Source organism: Scyliorhinus torazame, chromosome 11 (assembly GCF_047496885.1).
Source record: "Scyliorhinus torazame isolate Kashiwa2021f chromosome 11, sScyTor2.1, whole genome shotgun sequence".
Taxonomy (NCBI): Eukaryota; Metazoa; Chordata; class Chondrichthyes; order Carcharhiniformes; family Scyliorhinidae; genus Scyliorhinus; species Scyliorhinus torazame.
This window is the reverse complement of record NC_092717.1, coordinates 109,839,385-109,866,620: the sequence shown is the minus strand read 5'-3', so window position 1 is coordinate 109,866,620 and position 27,236 is coordinate 109,839,385. Positions and strand designations below refer to the sequence as shown.

Below are 27,236 nucleotides of genomic sequence, written 5' to 3'. Positions count from 1 at the left end.
CGTAAGAGACCCCCTCCCCTGCGCATGCGCGGGGATGACGTCAGCAGCCGCTGACGCTCCCGCGCATGCGACGACCCGCATCGCCCGGCGAAGACCTTTCGGCCCCGGCTGGCGTGGCGCCAAAGGCCTTTCCCGCCAGCCGGTGGAGCGCAAACCACTCCGGCGCGGGCCTAGCCCCTCAAGGTGAGGACTTGGCTCCTAAAGGTGTGGAGACTTCCGCACCTTTGGGGCGGCTCGACGTCGGAGTGGTTCCCGCCATTCCATTACGCCGGAACCCCCCCGCCCCGCCGGGTAGGGGAGCATCCCGCCCCTGATTTTAATCAATTTTAATATCATTAGCAAGCTTAAAGTCAAATCTTTGGACCTCATTGAATCTTTCCACCCATCAGCGTGAAATCACATAGGCAACTTAGTGAGGGAACCAGGTGACATGACCTCCAAGAAGGCGTAAGTAGGTGAGCCCCCCTCACTACCTTGCACTAGGGTATACAAGAGGACTGTTTCGCTGGCCAGCTTTAGAGGTGGATGGTTCCAGGGTGGTTTTGGGGGGCATTGGGCCTACTCTGGGATGGGGGGTGCAGCTGGTGTCAGTTTTCCTGAAGCCTACATGCTGTGTATTTTACAAAGTCTTCAGAGAACTGTGTCAGTCTGCGTGCTATTTTGTCAGCAAATGAAAATGAGGTTGTGGGTACGGGGCTCATGATCTGGGGGAAGGGTGTGATGAGACTGAGGGAGGCCGGTCAAAGAAGCCAGTTGGATGAGACCCTGAAACATAAGGCAGGAAGGTGACCAGCCTGGGAGGGGCGGGGCTGGTGGAGGAGGAGAGGATGAAGGTGGGGCGCAAAGGGGAGGTCTGGGTGGATGGGCAAGCATTTACAATTCAAGCTGTCCAGGAATCTTAAGTTCACTGATTAATGCCAGAGTCCTTCCAGTGTGTATGTTACTCTTGGTTGGAGTGGGCCTAACCTTTCCCCTTAATTGAGGGCTTGTGAGAAAAGCTGTGTCCAGATCGGGTGAAGAACTATCCCAGTGGGAGAATGGGCAAAGGGACTGAGGCCTTAAGATTGTGAACAACAAGAGGTTTTAATAAAGTAACAAGTGCAATTGTGACATTTCATTATGACCCACCTATCTGTACCTAACTTTATGCGTGTCCACTTAGTGCCCCTGACACTCCTTAGGTTTGCAAACCATCCCAACACTTGTTGGTATATTCCAAGGATGTACATCAGAAGTTGAGGTGGCCTGCTGTCTTCCACACCCTGTTGCCTGAGATGCTCTTGCCAGTTTTCTTCTGGAGGGCCCTTGCCTGATTGCGAATGGTACTGATGTTGCCATGTCACCCTGTTTTGCCCGCTGCTCCTGAGATGCACTGGTATCAGGAAGTGAGGACCCATAAAGACTGGCCACTCTGAGGCTCTCCTAGTTGGAAGGCCGCAAGAGGTTTTCCAGCCCTACCTCCTCCCTCCGGGTGCTCATAGGCCTCTGGATCACTGATTGGGATAGCTGGGCAGCTGGACTGAGCACCAGAATCCTCAAAGACATCTGCCACTGCCAGTTCATGGTGTTGAACCCCTCAGCCATGGTCCTCAACACCACTTCAGAAGAGATCTCAGAGAAGTACACAGGTGACACCCGCACCATCCACCATCACAAAGGCAAGCATCTCGGTGACTGAGACTTGCTTCAAAGTTCTCCAGTCATGGCTAAGATGTCTTGCCCCAGCCTTTTCACCCTTGCATTTTTGGCTTGGGTGCCACACAACGGCGGCGACATCTGAAACAGAAGGCTTTGGGCATCCTCCATTCGGCCTTGCAGTCACGGGAATGTTGCAGACAACCCTTCCTGGTATTCCCAGCTCTGCCTTTGCATCTCAAGCATCTAACGGATAAATATGCCCAGAGTCTCAGAACCTGGCTGGGGCACAACTGTGCCTCCAACTGTCTGATCCCTGGGACACTTCTGTCTCCACCTGATGCAATGTGGTGTTCACCAGATAGTGACCCAGAAACCTGTCTGCTATGTTCACCCACCGAGGTGCTTGCCTCTGCAGGTGGATGGTATGGGTGACAGCTGTGATGTGCCATCTGTGTACTCCTCAGAGATCGGGTACTGGGAACCTGCGAGCGTGGCAGCATGTGGGTTCAAGGTAACATTCTGGGACAGTAGGCTGGAGAGCCAAGGAGAGACGGGGGGGGGGGGGGGCACTTACCCTTGCAGATCGTAGTAGATCATTCAACATTTTTCGACATTGAACCCCTATGCTCCTGGTCAGGCTGCTGGCACTGAAATGGTCCTACCGCCATCTTCTAGGCAGAATTGGTGACCTTGGTGGGAGGCCCCTGCCAACCCCATGGGTAAATTGTGGCCTCTCCTCCACCAAATCGAGCAATCGAGTGAGGGTCCCCTCCAAAAATCTGGGAGCTAGTCTTCTAGCTGCCATCCTCCTGCTTGACTGTGAGCAACTGCTGTGGAGCCGTTTAAATGCAGCGCCCCCTGGACCGAAGTGCCCAGGTGACCCCTGGGGCGGACAAATCAGACTCTTCGTGCATCAGGCGTTTTTTTCGTGGGGAAAAGAATATTTACGAATTGCCTAAAGATTGCAATCCAGATTGCACCGCCGGGACTGACAGAATGTGCACCGGTTTTTGTGCCAAAAATGACGCTGCCATTTTTTTGGAAAGTTCTGGCCAATGAAAATGAATGGATATTCAGTGAAAAAAGTCTCACGGACAGTGATAGAGGGCTCAAAATCACCCCTGTTATTTTAATGTATTGGAATCGTTTTTAAGCATATTTTAATTACAGTTAGATCTCTGTGACAGAGTAAATTTCTTTCTTTTATTGTTTTCTTTCATTTATGTGTAATTTGTTAACAAATGAGAATGTACACAAAATGAATTTACGGATGGACAATAAAGTGACTTGATAATTGATTGATTGATATGGAGGAACTCACACAAAACTGAAAATAAAATTATTGGCAAGAAAGCCATCATTTCTGTGGCTTCTGATTGACCTTAGCAAAAATGAATAAAAGAGGAAAAAATTCAAACATTTCATTTTTTATTCTTTAGCTTGATCTTTAGAGGCAGTGATGAACATTACCTCACTAAGTTGCAGCAAAATTCTGATGTAGCTCACCAGCATCTATTTAACAATAACTGGACTTGTAAGCCTTAAAGGGACTTCTGTTTTAAAATCAGAATAATACATTATGTATTGCATGATACATCAGCATGATTTAATTCCCCTATTGATATAAAATTGTGTATTGTTGACCCTGAGCAACCATTAGAATTATGATATATTTGTGCTTTGTCAGTCACATGTCCGGCACCACATTTGACCTTACTGTTCCTTAATTAATTTTACAAACACGTCTACGTAATTGACTCAAATTTCATATCCATGAACATAATTGGATTTGTAACTAATTAAGAAATTCAAGAGGACAAATCAAAAAAGAACAGTTAGCAACAGTTACCAATAAAAACAATCTGGCTGTCCTCAACATCAACAGAATTTGTCTGAGGTTTAACACAAACATTATCACAGCTGTAAACCCCATCAACGGCTGAAATCATAACTCAGAAAGTAACATGGTCGTGCTTAGGACACGCATCTCAGCATAGGACACCATTACATGAGTTCCTCAGAACCATCCTTAGTCCAACCATTTTCAGTTGCTTCAACAATGAATTTCTATCGAGAACAGGTCCCCACTTGGTGACTGGAAGGACCCCATTGTGTAAAAGGTCAGGGCGACCATCACCTTCACGGCCACTGGGAGCGGGTGCCCTCCCCCATACACTCGTGGTGCCAGGTGTGCCATCATCTGGCAGATATGTTGCACTGTCTCCCTGCTCAGCCGGAGTCTTCAATGGCATATCCGGTGCGGCAGGTCCTCGAATGACAGGTACCAGTACACACGAGTTCCCATGCGGCGCCTCCTTGGCACCTCCTTCTCCTCCGCCTGTTGGGCAGCTCCCTGTCCCTCTGTGGCATGCTCCAGTGTTGCACCCTCCGCTGCTGCACACTCTGCTGCTGTAGCTTCCTCCTTCTCCTTGAGCAGCTCCCGCTCGTACAGCTGCAGGCATCCCCAGGGCTTCATCGACCACCATGAATGCCCCTTTGCTGGCTGAATTCCAATATCCATTGTCTGCAGGCAGTGAAAGGGTGACAGGTTAACATGGTGCGTACCCCCGTGCCCAACCAGGTCCGATGGCGACATGGTGGCCCAGATTGGCACCACGGGTTCTGCCCCCAGCATGTCGTCCCCCATCCCCGCACCCCTGGCCGGCACCATGGGGGCCTCTGGTCCTGGCGCCCATCCCTGATGCCAGGGCTACCGGCAGCTAACACTACTCCTGTCAGGCGTATGCACCGTGTGCCCCATAGGGGCTACGGTGAGTGTTGCCCTGGTTGAACCACCGGAGGGTGGTGGCCGGCTGGGAAGGATGTGGCGGGGGAGAGGGGGGTTTCAGGGAAGGGCATGGGGGTGTGGAAGTACCCTTACGGCCGGTATCGCTCTGCAGAACCAGGGGCCAAGGTGGTCAGTGGGTGCGCAGCAAGATGGTCATGGTAATGGCAGTCTGTGCCTCGGCACAGCCCCAGTCCCGTGGGTGGTCACCCCGGCCTCTCGGCCTGTTCGCCCTGTCAGTCCCCTCCCCCGGCTCTGGCAGTGCCCCCCCAGCCCGGCCAGTGTCTGGCCCGGCAGCCCACAGTCGCGCCTCTCTGTGTCCTATCTCCTCTCTCTCTCTCTCTCTCCTTCATCAGCTACCACGCCGGTTTCACAATTTTTATAAGCACCAGTGAACCAAGCCATCGGGAACTCTTCCCATTGGAGGAGGGGAATCGTGGAGACCCTTGGAGAATACCGGGTTGGGCACACTAATGATGTACAAACGTTGTTTACTGTACGTGCGTTCAGGTATGCATTGACGTCGCTGTTGAGGTGACGGAGAATCGCAATTTTGGTGTCGGCAAATGGAGAATGCCGCCCAGTATTTCTAAAATCTTGGGCGTCATTCTCCGACCCCCCGCCGGGTCGGAGAATGGCCGTTGGCCGCCGTGAATCCCGCCCCCGCCCCCGCCGAAGTCTCCGGTACCGGAGACCGAAACCGGTTGGCGGGACCCCCCGCTCAATTCTCCGGCCCGCATGGGCCGAAGTCCCGCCCAGAAATTGCCTGTCCCGCCGGCGTAAATCAAAGCTGGTATTTACCGGTGGGACCAGGTGGCGTGGGCGGGTTCCGGGGTCCTGGGGGGGGCGCGGGGCGATCTGACCCCGGGGGGTGTCCCCACGGTGGCCTGGCCCGCGATCGGGGCCCACCGATCCGCGGGCGGGCCTGTGCCGTGGGGGCACTCTTTCCCTTCCGCCTTCGCCACGGTCTCCACCATGGCGGAGGCGGAAGAGACTCCCTCCACTGCGCCTGTGCGGGAATGCCGTCAGCGGCCGCTGACGCTCCCGCACATGCGCCACCCGGAGATGTCATTTCCGCGCCAGCTGGCGGGGCACCAAAGGCCTTTTTCGCCAGCTGGCGGGGCGGAAATTTGTCCGGCGCGGGCCTAGCCCCTTAAGGTTGGGGCTCGGCCCCCAAAGATGCGGAGCATTCCGCACCTTTAGGGCGGCGCGATGCCCGACTGATTTGCGCCGTTTTGGGCGCCAGTCGGCGGACATCGCGCCGTTTCCGGAGAATTTCGCCCCTTGTAGTTATATATAAAACTTACTGTAGCAACTCACCATGGCCAACATCATCGTCAGATAGAGCAGAAAAAGCAACATATATGGTTTTGTCAGGGGGAGGGGACGGCAAGAACTGAGAAGTACGAGTGCCTTGTGATGTATCTCTATGGCCTGTTGCCCTTTCTCTGTCTTCCTTCTCACCTGCACTCCCCTGCTACCCTGATAGCCAAGATCTGGAGAGTACTTAGTTGCGTATCAGCTATGCCATCAAGCCAAGGTTTTCCCCCACCCTGTGTGAAGTGGCAGTCAGAGTAGACAGGCCATCAGTCTAGGTCAGCATACACTCACTTGCTGCAGCATCTGATTCTCCATGTAGCTAGCCATCAAGCTTGGAGTGTCCTATGCTCTGCAATGGGGATTCTCCAGTATTGTCTTTGTCTCCAGCACTAGTTCTTGCTCACATGTGGGGCGGGATTCTCCCAAAGGGAGTCCAAGTGCCGACGCCGGAGTAAAATCCGGAGTGTTTTACTCCGGCGTCAGCGCCCATTCCCAGACCCCTGGGCGGGATTCTCCACTCCCACGCCGAAGTGGCCGCGCCGTCGTGAACGCCGTTGAGGTTCACGACGGCGCGGAACGGCCCCGGTCCCGACCGATTCAGGCCCTGACAATGGGCCAGTATCGGGGCCGCGTCATCTACCCGCGCCAGGCCTTGTTGCCCGCGTAAAAGCGGCGCCGCATAGATGACGCGGCCGGCGCCGCATAACGGACGTCATCCGCGGGTTGGCCGGCGCCAACCCACTCATGCGTGGTTGCCGTCCTGTCCAAATCCGCCCCGCAAGAAGATGGGGGACGGATCTTGCGGGGCCGCGGAAGGAAGGAGATCCTCCTTCAGAGAGGACGGCCCAACGATCGGTGGGCACCGATCGCGGGCCACCCCACATTCAAGGTGAAGCCCGGTGCAGGATCCCCCCTCGCCCCCCCACAGGCCGCCCCCCCCCAGCGTTCACGCACCGCCCACGACTGCAGCGACCAGGTGTGGACGGCGCCGGGGGGAACCCGCCGTTTTGGCCTGGCCGCTCGGCCCATCCAGGCCTCAGAATAGCGGGGGTGCCGGAGAATCGCCATTTTGGGTGTCTCCGGCGATTCTCCGGCCTGCGGGCCGCGAAACTCGACCGGGCCGTTCCCGCCGCTTGGGAGAATCGCGGGAGGGCGTCGGCCCGGCGTCCCTGGAAATTTTGGTGGCCCAGGTAATTCTCCCAACCGGCGTCGGAGTGGAGAATCGCGCCCCCTATTCTCGCTCCATTTCGTGGGGCTAGCAGGGGTGTCGCGTGATTTACGGGGGCAGGGCCTCGGCGCGGCGTCAGAGACCCGGCGGCGCGTAAAAGACGCGGTGCCTTGGGTCCTGCTCATGCGCAGTTGGGCCGGCACCAACTAGTGCATGCGCGGTGGCTGTCCTCCCCCAGGCCGCCCCGCACAAACATGGCGGATGGATCCAGGCTCGCCGGTGGAAGAAAGGAGGCCTGCCGACAGAGAGGCCGGTCCGCCGATCGGTTGGTCCCGATTGCGTACCAGGCCACTCCGGAGGCCACCCCGGGAACGGAGCCCCCTCCCCACCCCCCCCTCCCCCCACCCCTCCCAACAGGCCGCCCCCCAAGCCTTCGCGACGAGTACCTGCCGGCAGCGACCAGGTGTGGACGGCGCCGGCGGGACTAGGCCGTTTACGTGCGGCCGCTCAGCCCATCCGGGCCGGAGAATCGCCGCTCGCCATTTGCGGCAAATCTCCGAGCGGCCCGGCACGATTCACGCGGCACTGGTTTCGGGGGGTGGGAGAATCGCAGTCGGGGCGGCGTGGCGCGATTCGCGCGGTGCCGCGCCGATTCTCCTACCTGGCGAGAATGTGACAACCTGGCTATCTCTACTGCAATATCCACTGAGGTGTGGGTATCTGCACTGGTGAAGGATGTGCATAAGTCATGTAATGGTGCACCCTCAGAGTGCTTGTTTTCCTCAAAGGACTCTTTGACCTCTTCCCACACTAGCTCCTCCATCACCCTGACATGGAGGAAGGATTCACACTTGATATCATAACAATTTGCGTGGATGTAATTGTCAAACGGCAGTGCATCATTTCATGCTATCACCAGGTCTGTGGGTGATCCCCATCTTTCGATCGTTAAAGACTACTGCCTGTGTAACCCTGCCAAATCTCTAAAGTATCCTCCATTGTGGTCAGAGTGCCATTGACTGCAGGTCCATTCCCTGGTTCTCTGCCTCTCCCTGGAGTTGCAGGATCACTTCCGCTACAATGAGAGAAGGCAGAGAGTTATGAGTGAGAAGTTGAATGTGTGTTGAGGATGGAATGAGAAACTTTGTGGAGGGTGACTGAGAGATGGATGTGAGAGGGCAAAGGGATGAGGGTGTGTGTTGTCTGTTGAGGTGAAGATTTGAGGAGGTGCCTGGAGAGAAAGAAACTTCTGGAAGTGCAAGGTGTGGTAGTAAGAGGAGTGCTGTGCCAGAGCATGCTAGGGAGGTCAGAGAGAGATGGTTGATATCTGGAAGTGTTATGCCTCTAACCTTTGCTGAAATGCTAAGGTCATTAAACATTTTGGAGCACTGTAGCCAAGTCCTAGGTACCACATTCCTGCTGCTCACAACCTCCACTACCTCTAGTCATGCCTGATTGTTGGGATGTCTGGTCTCTTTCTCCCATCCAGAGGAAATCAATTCGTCCCTTCTGGCCCTCACCACCTTCAGCATAATGTTTAGGATTGACTCAGAGAACTGGGGAGCAGCCTTTCTCCGTCTTCCTTCCATTTCTTTGACTGAGAGTTTCCAGCCCCACCATGCCAGACCTGCTAAGGGATGTAATGGACCTGCCAAAAACCCATTTACATTTGGCAGGACAAGGAGATCCTGATGGACGTGGCTGAAAATCCCAGCCAGCAGCCGTGGCATGTTTCACGGTGGCAGCCGACCATTGGCTGGTGGCGAGATATTCTGGGCCCGCCACTATCAACCGAGTTCCCCATTATTTCCTATTATGGGTTTCCAATTATGGGTGGCTGCCAACCAGAAACGGGCTTGCCCCTAGCTGTTATGTATGGGATCTGAACCACTGTACCCCTAACATAAATTCAACACAACATATGATGCAACCTAAAATAATGAGGAGCATAGATAAGCTAGATAGTCAACATCTTTTCCCAAAGGTAGAGGAGTCTAGAACTAGAGGGCATAGGTTTAACATGAGAGGGGAGAGATACAAATGAGACTAGCAGGGCAATTTCTTCACACAGGGTGGTGAGCATCTGGAACAGGCTGTCAGAGGCAGTGGCAGAGGCGGGTACAATTTTGTCATTTAAAATGCAGTTACGTGGACAGAATGGATATGGAGGGATATGGACCAAATGCGGGCAAGTGGGACTAGCTTAGTGATAGAAACTGGGCGGCATGGACTAGCTGGGTCGAAGGGCCTGTTTCCATGCTGTAAACATCGATGACTCTATGACTAACATAGAGGGAATACTCACTTTATTCAGGGCGATTGAGTGCTCGAGTACCATATTTGACAGCAGACTCTGCCGTTTGAAAGAAAACATTGGTTTACTTATAGCACGAGAGTACAGTGGTTAGCACTGTTGCTTCACAGGTCCAGGGTCGATTCTCGGCTTGGGTCACTGTCTGTGTGGAGTCTGTAAGTTCTCCTCGTGTCTGCGTGGGTTTCCTCTGGGTGCTCCGGTTTCCTCCCACAAGTCCTGAAAGACGTGCTGTAAGGTGAATTGGACATTCTGAATTCTCCCTCAGTTTGCCCGAACAGGCGCCGGAATGTGGCGACTATGGGATATTCACAGTAACTTCATTGCAGTGTTAATGTAAGCCGACTTGTGACACTAATAAAGATTATTATTATTTTGTGCACCCACCACCTCTGGGAAACCAAAGTTCGCTGTTGCGGAACTGGAAGATCCCGCTGGCGGGAATGGCTGGAAAATTCCAGCCTTTGTCTTTAACAACCTTCACGCCACAGGTTTCCTGTAGCCATTCTGACCTCGGCCGGCATCCCTTTAAATAGAAATCCTTCCTTTGACAGAATTGGCGCTTCATCCCGCCTGACCTTTTCAAATGATTGGGAAACCTGGAAACAGGATGCTCATGTCAAGACTGAGTTTAAGAGGCGTGGCAAAGCCCTCCTCGATTACAAATGGGTTCCCACTTCTGGACTTCCACTCTGCATGTGGGCCTGTTTAGGTAAAACTCCACCTCTAACATCAGCCAAGATTAAAATTTGAGCTCACTTATATGTCATAAATATCTCTCCCCTCCTGTCACTTAGGGTCACACAAAACTCACTTGTTTTATAAATTTCACATCCTCAGTGTTGTACTTAAGACATCCTCTGGTGCACCCACCAGAGTCTATTGTGAAAGATTGTTTATTGCTCAGGTCCTTGCAAAATGTTCTTCTCTTATCTCTGTCAATGATCCTTGGATGACTGGTTATTCTTTCTGCTTCATACAGTAGCAAACAGATTTGAGTTTTGATTTAAGATGCTGTTTTGTTTTCTCAATTCGTGCTCTGTTGAATACTGATCCCAGAGTTTGATAATCAGTGCTGGAGATACAGGTCACTTGTGAGTCGTCAGCCACATTCCCAGCACTTCATTCATCAGACAGCTGAGAAACATTTATCTTCAGTGCAAAACATTTGATTTTATTTACTGGCACTATTTTAAAGATCAAGAATTAAAGACTTGCCAATTTCACATGTGGTTTTACAGTTTGATTTCACTCAGGAAACGCCTTGTTTTGGGCACTTAGACTGAGCTTAATCATCATCACTTGCAAGTGAAGACAGTTCCACAAGAATGAATAAAGTCTTTCAAAACTGTGGTTAATAAAATAGCTTCGTAATTAAAATGTGTTTTGGTACGAAATGCTTCCTTCCTCTATAGACAAGTAGGTTCCTCAGTAAACTGGATAAGCAGTAACATACAGAGATTTGAATATTGACCTTAGTGTCAGAAGGGTTGATGACAAAATGTTTTCTCATAATAAGCAGCAGGCATCTGTTCTGAGACCACAGATATTGGCGTAATGCACTGAACTCTGCAGCTTATTTTTGCTGGTTTTTTTACATATAAGAAAGGCAAACTGCCTAACCACATGAATCATAGAATCATAGAATTTACAGTGCAGAAGGAGGCCATTCGGCCCATCGAGTCTGCACCGGCCCTTGGAAAGAGCACCCCATTTAAGCCCACACTTCCAACCTATCCCTTTAACCCAGTAACCGCACCTAACCTCTTTTGGACACTAAGGGCAATTTAGAATGGCCAATTCACCTAACCTGCACATCTTTGGACTGGGAGGAAACCGGAGCACCCGGAGGAAACCCACACAAACATGGGGAGAAAGTCCAAACTGCACACCCACAGTCACGCAAGGCTGGAATTGAACCCATGTTCCTGGCACTAGGCGGCAGCCCCCATGCCGTGAAAGGATGACTGACACAGAGAGGGGGCTCGGCTATTGGGAAACAGGAGCCATTGGCTCAGTGCAAGTGGCAGGGAGAGTGGCAGTAAGTTCTCAGACAGTGCAGGAGTTGTCACCCTCCTGATGTCATGGGGGCATAAGAGGAGGGGGCAAGCCTGCCAAATATAATTAGGGGACCATCTAAGCACAAGTCAGGCAGGATCTGGCACAAGTCTGGCATCAAGACCGACTCACAGCCCAATCGCTTTTCCCGATTTCGGCATCGGCTGACGGAGAATCCCGCCCATATTTTAAAATAAAAGCTAATTTCAACTGTGTTGCGACTCAGGGTGAAGTGGGGCTGGAATTGACTGCGCACTGACCCAGCATGTCGTACCAGGGAGGTGGTATAGGGTGCACAGGTAGTGCCAGTGTTGTAGGGGCAAACCTTAGCGCCAGCTTCCGTCTGACTAAGGAAAGTAAATTAGAGCAAAGTACTGCGGATACTTGAGATTCTATTGCTTGAATAGCTGTAATTTCACTACTTTAAAGTCCTTCTTTGATAGATTACATTCATTTTTCCTCACTCAGGTTCATACAAACTGACACAAAGCACTGAATTTTAACTTGCAGTAGAGCAGGGCTTTGGAAGTGGCTGGGAGCTTAAAAGTGGGACAATTGATCCCGCATTGGGAAACCAACTCCAACCCATTGATTTCCACCTTTGACTGCAGCATGTTAGACCACATGCATGAATGAACTTCGGGAGAGACGGGCTATCAATTTCAATATATTAATCATTCAATTACTGCAATGTTAACAAGGCTTTTGTAATTTAACTGTGGGTGTATGTGTTTTGCGAACTTCCTGGAACTTGCCAGTGAAAGCAAGGCAAGAACACAGCGGCAATTGAAAACTGAAGTCATGACAGGAAAATATACCGATAGGTACTGACAGCTCACAGCTTCTTTCTTGTCCGCTTGTGTGAAAAGCTTACTTGTGCTGAGAGGTTTCTTTCACAATCTGGGAGGTTACTTTGACAACTATACAGGTTTGTAACTTGCATCTCCACTTTTTAGCTCTTATCTAGATCAGCATGGGTGCCGCTAATACCATTTGACTTTAAAGCTCAACTGAGGCGCAAAATGACAAACCGTGTCAATAGGCGAAGCAGGAAGAGGACCAGCATGAGCAATAACAGCCTGCTACTCACCACCAGCAGTTCTATAGGAGAGAGCGGATGAGTAGAGAGAAACTGCTGGTAGGAGGCCCAAACCACAGCCCAGGGTCTACAGGCATATAATAATCTTCTTCGACATGTCAGCCACCAGTGTTCTGTAGGTTCAGGATCTGGTGGTGGCAGGTATTTACAGCCTGTTGGAATGAGACCTGCTTCCAAGAGGACCTGGTGGCTATACTTTATCAGTTGTTGTCAAAGTCACCCCTGTCCTCAACTTATTTGCCTCTGGATCCTTCCAGGATTCTGCTGAAGGCACTTGCAGGCCCTCAGAGTCAGCCTGCTATAATACATCGGGCAAGTGACCAATGGCTCATTTGGCAGAGCAAACAATTTTGTCACCTGAGCCACCATGATGTCCATTTGAGAGGGCACTCACGTGTGTGGTTCTGGTTAGCTTCCCTGCACAGCTGCAGGGGGTTTATCCTAAGACATGTACAATTAAGGCAACTTCAGATCATCCAAGAGTGTTCATCAATCTTGAAGGTTTCTACTCCATCAATGTACAGCTTGTCTGCAGCCACAAAAAGATGTTTCTATGCCTTCCATAAGATCCCAAGGCAGCAACCATGATGCTCTCATCCTGTGACATTCCATCCTCTCTAAACTCTTCCCACCTCAAGGCAGACTTGCAGGCTCGGAGAGGAGGATACCCACGTAAAACAAGGCTAATGGCACATGTAAGGAGCCCAACCAATGAGTTGCAGGAGCAATACTTTGAAAGCCACATGAAAAGCTAATGTGCCATTGAACAATTCATCAGCATGCTGAAAATGCTGCTCTTATTATTAAAAAAGGTACCTAAAGTGAGCAAATTGGATATAGAACATAGAACATAGAACATAGAAAATACAGCACAGAACAGGCCCTTCGGCCCACGATGTTGTGCCGAACCTTTGTCCTAGATTAATCATAGATTATCATTGAATTTACAGTGCAGAAGGAGGCCATTTGGCCCTTTGAGTCTGCACCAGCTCTTGGAAAGAGCACCCTACCCAAACTCAACACCTCCACCCAACACCAAGGGCAATTTGGACATTAAGGGCAATTTATCATTGGCCAATTCACCTAACCTATGTCCTTCAGTGTTCACCATTCAGCATCTCTGGAATGGTCATGGTTACCCTGCACAACACTGCACAGCGATGAGGTCTGGATCAGCTGAGGGAACAAACTGCAGAGCATAGAATCCCTTCGGACAGAGAAAGAGGAGGCAGAAAATGATGTGGCCATCGTAACATATTGCTGCTGGGAAGTTATTGTGAGGTTCACTTAGGTTTCATGAGTCCACCCAGCCTATTTCTCCTCCCCTTTCCTGCAACAATCCTGCAAGCCGCTATGCATCCTTTTCGTAACACCATCCCTCATCAACCTATTCTACAGCATCAATTTCTGTCTTATCATTCATCACAACTGAAAGGGTCATTTGCCTGACAGCAACTAAAAATGGGACATACTGGGATGTGGTGTGAACAAATAATATTTATGTGGCTCAAAATAGAAGTTCAACCTTCCAACAATGTGTAACACAGTCATGCAACTACACAGGGCAGCACGGTAGCATAGTGGTTAGCACAGGTGCTTTACAGCTCCAGGGTCCCAGGTTCGATTCCTGGCAGGCTTGGGTTATTATCTGTGCGGAGTCTGCACGTTCTCCCACAAAGATGTGCGGGTTAGGTGCATTGCCCTTAGTGTCCAAAAAAATGTTACGTCGGGGTTACTGGGTTACGGGATAGGGTAGATACGTGGTCTTCAGTAGGGTGCTCTTTGTAAGCTCAGGTGCAGACTTGATTGGCTGAATGGCCTCCTTCTGCACTGTAAATTCTATGATTCTATGATTTCCTCTTCCCTGCACATCTCCAGTTTGCAATCCCGGTGGTTCAATTATAAGTTGCTCAGACTCCCGCTTTAACTGCTCAGATGCTCTTGGCTGGATTTCGGAACTCATGAGGACCCTGTCAAAGACTGCTCTACCTGGGCCCTGTGCACTTCGCTGATGGCAATGAGCTGGAGAACACCTTGCTGCAGATCAGTGGGGTAATTAATGGTTAAGTCTAGAATTTCATTCATCCTTCATTCATCATTTTTAAGATGGCATTCATAGTGTGCACGCCATTGGTGAGGGCCTGCACGCACTCGTTTGATGGCCACCTTAGTTGCTGCATGCTGGTGGCCACTCTATCACATTGTCACAAAATCCTACAAATCATGCACATCAGGCTTGAGGCAGACTCTTCCACTCTCTTCTAGTGTTTACTGTGCAGCTACGAAGCCTGCGTACATAACACATTCTTTGTTACTGCTCCAGAATTAACCTCTTCTCTTATACTTCCCAAGGTCCAGCACCTGCATCCAGCTGAGCAGAGTTTAGAGCATTGTGCTCCTTCCAATGCAGACTTGCTTCTGTTGAGCCTGTCTCCACCATGTGCCATTTCTCACTTGTAAACTGTGGGTATCAGGTGAAAACAAATTTATATTTTTTACTGGTCCCACTGAATTGTGTGCATCTGAGCTCTTGCAAGATCGGCATGAGTTTTGTGATGGTGCACCTACAAAATGAGTAACCTCCTTTGAAGAATAGTCATCCTCCTGCTCTTGGATCACCCTCTGCAGGACAGTTTTGACTCTGTGAGAGATTGAAGACATGAATAAGCATTGTCAAGAGAAACATGCTTTAATGATTATCATGAACGTGATCATAATCGACTTCCGGTTGCGGCTATGCGGAGCTAAGTCGCACATTCAGCGGCTCCCGCAAAAACTGACTTTTGGGCTCTTTTCATGGCCCCCAACGGCACTTTTTCGACGTTTCCCAGTGTGGGAAGGAGATTACAACAATTCCCCGACAGTATATGGCTTCTACTAGGAGCGGGGTGACTAAAAAGGTGGTGGTGGACCCGAAGAAGGTGCAAGGGAAGAAGAATAAAATGGCGACGGGCGGAGACCAGGCAGCATGGATGCAGTGGGCGGAGGAGCAGCAGGAGGGTATCCAGCGCTACTTCAGAGAGATTAAAGCAGACCTGCTAGAGCCGATGAAGGCTTCTATTGATAAGCTGCTGGAGACACAGACGGCCCAGGGGGTGGCGATCCGCGAGGCTCGACAAAAGATCTCCGACAACGAGGAAGCGATGTTAGGCCTGGCGGTAAAGGTGGAGGCGCACGAGGCGCTCCACAAGAAATGGCAGGAGCGGTTCGAGGAGATGGAGAATCGGTCGAGGCGGAGGAATCTGCGGATTCTGGGCCTCCCGGAGGGGTTGGAGTGGCCGGACGTGGGGGCCTATGTGGTCACCATGTTGAACTCGCTGATGGGAGCGGGGTCCTTCCAGGGGCCCCTGGAGCTGGAAGGGGCCCATAGAGTGCTGGCGAGGAGGCCCAAGGCTAACGAGCCTCCGCGGACGGTGCTGTTGAGGTTCCATCGGTTCGTTGATCGGGAGTGTGTGCTCAAGTGGGCCAAGAAGGAGAGGAGCAGCAGGTGGGAGAACGTGGAGGTTCGAATATACCAGGACTGGAGTGCGGAGGTGGCGAAGAAGAGGACTGGGTACAATTGAGCGAAGGCGGTGCTGCACAGGAAGGGGGTGAAGTTTGGCATGTTGCAGCCGGTGCGACTGTGGGTCACCTACAAGGACCGGCACCGGAGGAGGCATGGGCCTTTGTTCAGGCCAAGTAGTTGGACACAGATTGAGGGTCGGGATGGGCGTTTGGGGACTGCGGTTCATAAGGTTTTTTTGCTCCTGGTTTCTTTTTCTCTGTGTTTTTCTCTTTCGGGTCGGTGAGGGTGGTTGGGGCGGGTTGGGCACTGTTTTGGTTGGGTTGGTCGGGGGGGCTCTTGGAGGGGGGTAGGTAAACGGAACAGGGGTGGTGGCCGGCGGTGAGATGGGGCCCCGCGGGGGAGGAGGAGGTCCGAGACAGGGGTGAGGGGACTGGGCCTGTAAAAGGAGCTGCGTCAGAGGTGGCGGGGCCGGGTAGGTGGAAAGCACGGGCTTTTTCCCGCGCTGAAGACTAGAGGGGGAGGGGCCGGGCCAGGGAAGCGAGGGTTCTTTCCCGCGCTTAGAATGGAAGGGGGAGGGGGAGAGCCTATGGATGGGGAACGGGAGAGGAGGGTCACATTGTGTCACACAATGGGAGGAGTCGAAAGAGAGGCGGGAGTGCCGGGGTCAGTAGGAGTCAGCTGACTTGCCGAAGTGCAATGGGGGGAGTAAATCAGCTAGCATGGGTCCTAGCCAGGGGGGGGGAGAACGTGGAGGTGTTGCAGTCCTGTTGCTGCTGCTATGGTCAAGGGGGAGCTGGAGCGAGTGGGGGGGGGGGGGGGTCGAGACGGGGGTATGCCGCCGTGGGGAACGGGCCGGGTGTGGGGTGCGGGCGCGTGGCTGGCCGAGGAGGGGTTATGTCTAGTCGGCGGGGGAGCGGGGCGGATAGTCCCCTGATCCGGCTGATAACCTGGAATGTAAGGGGACTGAATGGGCCGGTTAAGCGGGCCCGCGTGTTCGCGCACCTGAAGGGGCTCAAGGCGGATGTGGTTATGCTCCAGGAGACACACCTGAAGGTGGCAGACCAGGTAAGATTGAGGAAAGGGTGGGTAGGTCAGGTGTTTCACTCGGGGCTGGATGCCAAAAATCGAGGGGTGGCGATCTTGGTGGCAAAGAAGGTGTCATTCGAGGCGTCGAGCATTGTGGCAGATAATGGCGGTAGGTACGTAATGGTAAGTGGTAAGTTGCAGGGAGAGAGGGTGGTACTGGTCAATGTGTATGCCCCGAATTGGGACGATGGGGGTTTTATGCGGGGTATGTTGGGTCGGATCCCGGACTTGGAAGTGGGGGGCCTGATAATGGATGGAGACTTTAACACGTGCTGGATCCGGCACTGGATCGCTCCAGGTCTAGGACGGGTAGGAAGCCGGCGGCGGCTAGAGTGCTGAGGGGGTTTATGGACCAGATGGGAGGGGTGGACCCTTGGAGATTTGCAAGGCCAGTGGCTAGGGAATTTTCATTCTTCTCACATGTCCATAAGGCTTATTCCCAAATCGACTTTTTCATTTTGAGTAGGGTGCTGATAGCGAGAGTAGAGGATACTGAGTATTCGGCAATAGCCATTTCAGACCACGCCCCGCATTGGGTGGACTTGGAGATGGGGGAGGAGAGGGACCAGCGCCCGTTGTGGCGCTTGGAGGTGGGGCTGTTGGCGGACGAGGAGGTGAGCGAGCGGGTCCGAGGAAGTATAGAGAGGTACTTGGAGACCAACGACAACGGGGAGGTCCGAGTGGGGACGGTATGGGAGGCGCTGAAGGCAGTGGTGAGGGGAGAGCTGATCTCCATTAGGGCCCACAAGGATTGGAGGGAGCGGGGGGGAGAGGGAGAGGCTGGTGGGGGAGTTGGTGAGGGTAGACAGGAGGTATGCGGAGGTGCCCGAGGAAGGATTGTTGAGGAAGAGGCGCAGCCTCCAGGCTGAATTCGACCTGGTGACCACCAGGAAGGCGGAGGTGCAGTGGAGGAAGGCCCAGAGGGCGATTTACGAGTATGGGGGAAAGGCAAGCCGGATGCTGGCGCATCAGCTTCGGAAGCGGGACGCAGCTAGGGAGAACGGGGGAGTTAAGGACAGGGGAGGGAGTGTGGTGTGGAGTGGGGTTGGCATCAATGGGGTCTTCAGGGACTTTTACGAGGAATTGTACCGATCCGAGCCCCCACGGGAGGAGGGAGGGATGGCCCGCTTCCTGGACCAATTGAGGTTTCCAAGGGTGGAAGAGGGACTGGTGGCGGGATTGGGGGCCCCGATTGGGCTGGAGGAGCTGACCAAAGGGATAGGAAGCATGCAGGCGGGGAAGGCACCGGGGCCGGATGGTTTCCCATTCAAATTCTATAAAAAATATATGGACCTGTCGGGCCCGTTGCTAGTCAGGACCTTCAATGAGGCAAGGGAGGGGGGGGGCTTTGCCCCCGACGATGTCCCGGGCACTGATCTGCTTGATCCTGAAGCGGGACAAGGATCCCCTGCAATGTGGGTCTTACAGACCGATTTTGTTGCTAAATGTAGATGCCAAGTTGCTGGCAAAGGTCTTAGTCACGAGGATTGAGGATTGTGTGCCGCAGATCATCCATGAAGACCAGACGGGGTTTGTGAAGGGGAGGCAGTTGAACGCGAATGTGCGGAGGCTTTTGAACGTTATCATGATGCCGGCGAGGGAGGGGGAGGCGGAGATAGTGGTGGCGATGGACGCTGAGAAAGCCTTCGTTAGGGAAGAGTGGGGGTACCTGTGGGAGGTGCTGAAGAGGTTCGGGTTTGGGGAGGGGTTTGTCAGGTGGGTTAGGCTGTTGTATGAGGTCCCGATGACGAGTGTGGCCACAAACAGGAGGAGGTCCGAGTACTTTCGATTGCACCGAGGGACGAGGCAGGGATGTCCCCTGTCCCCCCTGCTCTTCGCACTGGCAATTGAACCTCTGGCTATGGCACTGAGGGAGTCAAGGAACTGGAGGGGGTTGGTGCGGGGTGGGGAGGAGCATAGGGTGTCGCTCTATGCGGACGACCTGCTGCTATATGTGGCGGACCCGGTGGGGGGAATGCCGGAGGTAATGAGGATTCTTTGGGAATTTGGGGACTTTTCGAGGTACAAGCTCAATATGGGGAAGAGCGAGTTGTTTGTGGTTCACCCGGCGGACCAGGAGAGGGGGATTGACGAGCTCCCACAAAAAGGGCGGAGAGGAGCTTCAGGTATTTGTGGGTCCAGGTGGCCAGGAGCTGGGGGGCCCTACATAGGCTTAATTTTACAAGGATGGTGGAGCAAATGGAGGAGGAGTTTAAGAGGTGGAACGCGTTGCCGCTGTTCTTGGCGGGTAGGGTGCAGTCAATCAAAATGACGGTGCTCCCAAGGTTTTTGTTCCTGTTCCAGTGCCTCCCCGTGTTTATCCCGAAGGCTTTTTTTAGGCGGGTTAACAGGAGTATAATGGGGTTTGTGTGGGCGCGAGGGATTCCGAGGGTGAGAAGGGTGTTCCTGGAGCAGAGTAGAGATAAGGGGGGACTGGCGCTGCCCAACCTATGTGGGTACTACTGGGCCGCCAATGCGACGATGATGCGCAAGTGGGTGATGGAGGGGGAGGGGGCTGCATGGAAGAGGCTGGAGACGGCGTCTTGTGTGGGTACGAGTCTGGGGGCGCTGGCAACGGCGCCGCTGCCGCTCCCTCCAAGGAGGTATACCACGAGCCCGGTGGTGGCAGCTGCCCTCAAAATCTGGGGGCAGTGGAGGCGGCACAGGGAGGAAGTTGGGGCCTCGGCGTGGACCCCAATACGGGGGAACCACCAGTTTGCCCCAGGGAGAACAGGTGGAGGGTTTTCAGGGTGGCACAGGGCAGGGATACGAAAGTTGGGGGACCTGTTTGTGGACGGGAAGTTCGTGATCCTGGGTGAGCTGGAGGAGAAGTACGGGCTCCCCCGGGGAACACCGTCAGGTACTTACAGGTAAGGGCGTTTGACAGACGGCAGGTGGTGGAATTCCCGCGGCTACTGCCACACACAGTACAGGACAGGGTGCTCTTGGGGGGGTGGGTGGGAGTGGGGAAGATCTCGGAAACTTACCAGGTGATGCAGGAGGAGGAGGAGGCCTCGGTGGTGGAGGTGAAAGGTAAGCGGGAGGAGGAGTTGGGAGAGGAGATTGAGGAAGGGATGTGGTCAGATGCCCTAGGGAGTGTGAACTCTTCCTCATCGTGCGCGAGGCTCAGCCTCATACAGTTTAAAGTGCTGCACAGGGCACACATGACCGGGACAAGGATGAGACGGTTTTTGGGGGGTGAGGACAGGTGTGTTAGGTGCTCAGGGAGCCCAGCAAATCACACCCATATGTTCCGGGCATGCCCAGCGCTGGAGGAAGTTTGGAAGAGCGTAGCGAGGACGGTGTCGAGGGTGGTAGGATCCAGGGTCAAATCGGGCTGGGGGCTCGCAATATTTGGGGTGGCAGAGGAGCCGGGAGTGCAGGAGGCGAAAGAGGCCGGTATTCTGGCCTTTGTGTCCCTGGTAGCCCGGCGAAGGATTCTTCTTCAGTGGAAGGATGCAAGGCCCCCAAGCGTGGAATCCTGGATCAACGATATGGCAGGGTTCATTAAATTGGAGAGGGTGAAATTCTCCTTGAGAGGGTCGGTACCAGGGTTCTTTAGGCGGTGACAACCATTCTTAGACTTCGTGGCAGAACGGTAGACATTGGTCAATGGCAGCAGCAACTCGGAGGGGGGGGGTGGGTTTACTTTATTTCTGTTTCTGTTAGTTACACTGGAGGTTCCAGGGGGGTGTTTATACCAGTTGTGTTAAGTCGGGGTATTAATGTTAATTTATTATTTATGTACACGGGGGAGGGGGGTAGGGAGGGTTGCTTTTCTAACTGTGTTTTGTACTGAAGCCTGTTGGGTTCCTTTTTCATTTTGTTATTGATATTTTATGAAAACCTTAATAAAAATTATTTAAAAAACAAAAAATGAATGTGATCATAATCCAATGGCTGTTGACATCAAGTCAACATAAATGAGTATTGAATGCCATGAGGCTGTGTGATATTTAACAACATCCTCAAGTGGCTGGGAGGCCCCATCTCGAATGGCCAAGCACACTGAGGCTTCATTAATGTCCAATACCACCTCCTCTGCAGCTATTAGTTCCACCATGACTGGAGGATCATCTTCAGCTCTCTGCCTTTCCCTTGTGTTCTGTGATTGTATCTCCTGTCAGAAGGAAAAGGAGGTATGGATAAGAGTAATAGCAAATGGATGTGTGAAGAGAATCTGTTGAGGATGCCTCTGAGGGAAAGACATGACATAGCCTCAAGGTGACATTGCGTGTTAGTGATATGTGATCAGATGGGTATGTGAGGAAGTGCAGAACCTGCAAGGTCAGTTGGTGTGAGGAGGGATGTGCTAGAGTCGACTTGAGAAGAAAGAGCAGGTTTAAATAATACATCATGATGTAGATGAATGTGCCACTGTTCCCACCTTTCCTGGTCTGCTTAGGTCATTAAACTACAATATTCAATCCACTAGTATACTATCACATTCCTGTTATGAACTCATGAGCAACCTCCAACTATGCCGTCTTTGCTTCACTGCTTGGTTTCACCCACTCATCAATGGACAGCAGCATCTCCTTTGGAGCCAAAAGAACCCCAGCGTCACACCCAGGAAGGCATCATTAAAACGAGGCGCAATCTTTGAAGGTGTGCAGTCTATTCTGTAAATGCCTTGTGTTCTTCTCCCAATTCCACAATCTATCAAATTTCATGTTTGCAATGACCCTTTAAATATTGGAGTTTAAATTGAGTCATATGTGTGCCATCATTAAACCCACTCAAGTTAATTGGTTGGGAAACCAGGAAACAAAATTATAAAACAGTGGTGGAGTTAAATTGCCACTGACAAGCACATTGCATTTTCACAAGCTACAGATGTTTCCCCACCTCACCTGGCTCCCAGTGCTCAGTAGCCTAAAACCCAGCCCACAGACACTCAAAAGAAACTGTAAAATATTCATGAAGATATTCATAAATCTGCAGATAACATGTACAAAAAAGTTGTAAAGTCTAATTACAACTCCAAAAGAAAGCCATAATTTTAAGACTATGTTGCCTACATAGGGCAGCACGGTAGCATTGTGGAGAACACAATTGCTTCACAGCTCCAGGGTCCCAGGTTCGATTCCGACTTGGGTAACTGTCTGTGCGGAGTCTGCACATCCTCCCTGTGTGTGCGTGGGTTTCCTCCCACAGTCCAAAGATGTGCAGGTTAGGTGGATTGGCCATGCTAAATTGCCCTTAGTGTCCAAAATTGCCCTTAGTGTTGGGTGGAGTTACTGGGTTATGGGGATAGGGTGGAGGTGTTGACCTTGGGTAGGGTGCTCTTTCCAAGAGCCGGTGCAGACTCGATGGGCCGAATGGCTTCCTTCTGCACTGTAAATTCTATGATAATCTACATTGTTTCTGTCATAAATGTCACCCATGAACGTAAGAATAATGCCAAAAAGATATTCTTATTGTTCATGACATCCTAACTGAAATGCTTCTATTGGGCAATTTTGGTATCTGTACTTCAGTATTACACACAAATCTTCCCCAAGGTTAGCTCAATGTACCATTATAATGAATTAGCCTTCTTGTATGAGTTTGTCTTCATGCAATTTTTTTTGTCTGATTTTGTCAATTTATTGTGAAAATATTTTGGATAGGTTCATATTCTTTCATCATTCAGAATCAAATTTAATTCACTCTACATAATCTGTTCGGGTAAGTCAACTGCCTTAAAATGCAGTGGCACTTTCAAATTCTGGATTCTATGATTTACTGAAATACAATGAAATTGAGTACAAAATTAATAATACGCGTTTATTTTGTTTTGCTTAGGTTCCAGGGAAATCGTTTAATGGAAGAATCTGATGATGGATCACAGATATCACACTCCCCTGAACAAGCAGTCCCTGAGCCCCAAACAGTGTGTAAGTAAGAATATTTTTATTCCAAAAAATAAAACTTATTTTGAATAAAGCAGTCTAATTTCTTGAGCAACAAGTAAGTTACCAACTCACAATGCTAGTCATCTCGCAAAAGTTGTCCTGGAATTAAAATTGGGCCTTGAGACTATTGTTTTATGTAAAATAGATAGTATTAGGTTCCACAAACTGTGAGGGTGCAGCATTTGGGCATGAATGTATGCTAAAAATCTTTATCCCCAAGTTCAATTCAGCACCAACAGATGAATTAATTACACAATGTCTGTCAAGCTTTAAATATTAAAATCAGTGATTTAGCTCCTCCAAAAGATATGGGGAGATCATGGATTTGCCAAAGAGTCCAAGTGGTCTATGGCAAAGCCACTCTTATAGTTCAAATATTCTTGAAAGCAATTAAGAATAACTTCCTTTGAAGATAATGTTTGTGCACCTGTCTCTGGCAAGGTTGTCCAGAGCCAGAAATGTCCTGGCCCATCGACCAAATGGTTGAGTCTGCAAATTGGTTCCCTGGCCTGCCTTTAAACCCACTTTTGTAGGCCTAGGAATATTCCACTAATTATCTTGTATTTATGTAGAACCTTGGTTAGATCATACATAGCTTACTCTGCACAATGCTGATCTACATATTATATGAAGGTTAGAAATACTCTAGAGAAGGTGCAAAACAGGTTTACAAGTACAATACCAGAACTGAGAGTTTATACTTACCAGGAAAGATAAAACAGGCTGGAGATTTTTTCTTGGAAATTAAAAGGCTGAGGGAAGGTCTGATATAGAGGCCTTGATATTTAGAGCAAGGTGGGAAGTGTGGCAGGAAGTATGGAGGAAAGGACAATCTGGGAACGCAGAAGCTCTGCTGAATTTCATGATGGATCCTATTCTAATCTTGCTGTTCCATTTCTTAAATTGCCGTCATTGGTTTTCCCTCGATTTGAGGATGACATCAACTCAGGATCATGAGATTCTTCCATCGGTCTTCATGAGGTTTAACAGGCTGATCCTCAACCTACAGATCTTTGGGCAAATGGCACAGGACATCACGTAGTAGTGGGATCCGGAGTGCTGGATTTGCTTCCTTTTCTTTTCTTCTTTGCTGCCACTCTGCCTCATCAATAAGACATTTGGACATAAAGCGCAATGCAGCTTGATGGAGAAGTTGTCACCATTTTGAATGATTGGTAGCACGCTCCTCCTAGTCATTAATATCAATGTTGCCACGCTTCAAGGAGAGTTTTGGCATGTCTTCGGCGTGTTTTCTTTGTCCTCCCATGGAACGCTGGTGCTTGAGAGTTTAGAAAATATCCCCTGGTGGGTAAATGCATTTGCCCATCCGGCCTAAGTGTCCAGCCCATTGATCTTCATTTTGCCGGAGTTTTGTCTGAATACTTGTGGAGCTGGCTTCAAGAAGGGCACTAGCATTTGTTTGTTGATCCTCCCATTGAATCCAGGGGATGCAGTGGAGGCATTACTGATGGAATTTATCTCGCGCTCTTCTGTGCCACTGATACAGCCACTGCAGTACAGGAGTACATTGACAACAAGTGCTCTGTAGGTGAGGACTTTTGTTGATTTGCGGAAGTCTTTGTTGTTAAACACTCACTACAATGGTTTTTGGAAGGTATAACTGACCCAGCTCATTCACTATTGGATCCCCCCCTGGAGACCTTTTGTGAGAGGAGGCTCCCAAAGTATGGGAAGAGCTCAACATATTCCAGAATCTCTGATTCAAAATATATGGGAATCAGCATATTTGGCTGACCAGGTGTGGATTGATGTCTGAGTTTTGTTTGTTTAATAATCAAGGACAGACTGAGTACCTTGCATACAAAATTGAAGCAATCAAGAGTGACTTGCAAATCTGATGCAGAGTGGGCAACAGCGCTACAGCCAACCTCAAATCATGTATGTCTATGGTGAAACGTTTATGTTTTGGAGATTGATATGTCTTCAATAAGTACACGACGAGTGATGAATGTAACTGAGGCTTTAATACACTAAACAGCAAGCCTCCTGGCCTCTGACCCGAACTGGGTCGGAGGCGGAGACCTGGCACTTTTATACATGAGCCCGAGGGGAGGAGCCACAGGCGGAGCCAGCCTGGACAAGCCCAGGCATGTACAACGCAACACAATGCAATACAATGCAATACCGTGGTTTACCACATTCACCCCCTGTTTAAAAAAAGAATCTGGCGGGGTGTGAAGTGGTCTTAAAGGCCAAGTCTGTCGGGGGCCTTGACCTTCGCCGTGATCGCCTCAGTCCCGGCTGTGGTGTGGCCACCGGTGTCAAGACCTGCGCGTCCGGGAGCGTGTTGTCTTCTTCTTCACCCCAATGTTGAGTCGGTGAAGGGGGGATGGTGTATGGGCAGAGGTGGTGGTGATTGTCGCCGGTGGGCCTGCGGGTGTGAGCTCGTGAGGTAGGTGGGCAGGGGAAGACGGTGCAGGATCGGGGGTGGTGGTGGTGGTTGCTGGGGAACCTGCAGGTGCCAAATCCCGAAGGGAGACTGTGTCCTGTTGCCCGTCCTGATGTGCCACATAGGCATATTGTGGATTTGCACGGAGGAGCAGGACCTTCTCGACGAGGGGGTCGGTTTTATGGCTCCTCATATGCTTCCGGAGGAGGATGGGCCCTGGTACTGCCAGCCAGGACGGGAGCGAGACCCCGGAAGTGGATTTCCTGGGGAAGGCAAACATACGCTCATGAGGAGTCTCGTTGGTGGCTGTACACAGGAGCGACCGGATGGAGTGGAACGTGTCGGAGAGGACCTTCTGCCAACGGGAGACTGGGAGACATTTAGACATTAGGGCCAGGAGGACGGGCTTCCAGACCATTGAGTTCTCCCTCTACACCTGTCCGTTTCCCCGGGGGTTATAGCTGGTCGTCCTGCTGGAGGCAATGCCCTTGTTGAGCAGGAACTGACGCAACTCGTCGCTCATGAAGGAGGATCCCCGATCACTATGTATGTAGGCGGGGAACCCGAACAGGGTGAAAAGACTGTGCAGGGCCTTGATGACGGAGGCAGAGGTCATGTCGGGGCATGGGATGGCAAAAGGGAATCTTGAGTACTCGTCAACAATGTTGAGGAAGTACACATTACGGTCAGTGGAGGGGAGGGGCCATTTGAAATCGATGCTGAGGCGCTCAAAGGGGCGAGAGGCCTTTACCATGTGTGCTCTGTCTGGCCGATAGAAGTGCGGTTTGCATTCCGCGTAGACCTGGCAGTCCCTGGTCACGGACCTGACCTCCTCGATGGAGTAAGGCAGGTTGCGAGCCTTGGTGAAGTGAAAACAACGCGTGACCGCGGGTGACAGAGGTCATTGTGGAGGGCCCGGAGTCAATCGACCTGTGTGCTGGCACATGTACCGCGGGATAGGGCATCTGGGGGCTCATTGAGCTTCCCGGATTGATACAAGATATCATAGCTGTAGGTGGAGAGCTCGATGCTCCACCTCAGAATCTTGTCATTCTTGATCTTGCCCCGCTGTGTGTTATTGAACATAAAGGCAACCGACCGTTGGTCAGTGAGGAGAGTGAATCGCCTGCCGGCCAGGTAATGCCTTCAATCTCACACAGCTTCTACGATGACTTGGGCTTCCTTTTCGACGGAGGAGTGTTGAATTTCGGAGGCATGGAGGGTACGGGAGAAGAAAGACACGGGCCTGCCCATCTGGTTGAGTGTAGCGGCCAGAGCAAAGTCAGACGCATCGCTCTCCACCTGGAATGGGATGGACACGTCCACAGCGTGTATCGCGGCTTCGGCAATATCTGCCTTGATGCGGTTGAAGGCCAGTCGGGCCTTAGCCATCAGGGAAAAAACGGTGGATTTGATCAGTGGACGGGCCTTGTCCGCATAGTTGGGGACCCACTGGGCATAGTACGAGAAGAACCCCAGGCATCTCTTCAGGACTTTGGGGCATTGGGGAAAGGGGATTTCCAGGAGGGGGCGCATGCAGTCGGGGTTGGGCCCTAGGACTCCGTGTTCCACGACGTAGCCGAGGATGGCTAGGCGGGTTGTGCGGAAGACGCATTTTTCTCCATTATAGATGAGGTTTAGGAGTTTAGCGGTGTAGAGGAAGTGCCGGTGGTTCTCGTCATGGTCCTGCTGGTCATAGCTGCAGATGGTGACATTGTCTAAGTACGGGAACGTGGCCCGCAGCCCGTACTGGTCAACCATTTGGTCCATTTCTCTTTGGAAGACCGAGACCCCATTGGTGACGCCGAAGGGGACCCTGAGGAAGTTGTAGAGACGGCCATCTGCCTTGAAGGCAGTGTATTGCCGGTCTTCTGGGCGGATAGGGAGCTGGTGGTACGCGGACTTCAAGTCAACCGTGGAGAAGACTCGATACTGCGCAATCTGATTGGCCATGTCAGA

General features: G+C 51.5%; 1 protein-coding gene across 3 annotated transcripts in view; it reads left to right on the top strand.

The window, feature by feature from the left end:
• Nucleotides 1–27,236, top strand: part of c11h8orf34 (chromosome 11 C8orf34 homolog) — a 701,484-nt gene that overhangs the window by 501,461 nt on the left and 172,787 nt on the right. For all 3 annotated transcript variants that reach the window (XM_072467615.1, XM_072467614.1, XM_072467616.1), the window contains exon 9: nucleotides 22,758–22,849. In XM_072467615.1, the coding sequence (XP_072323716.1) occupies nucleotides 22,758–22,849 (92 nt within the window). The remainder of the gene's footprint in view (nucleotides 1–22,757; nucleotides 22,850–27,236) is intronic.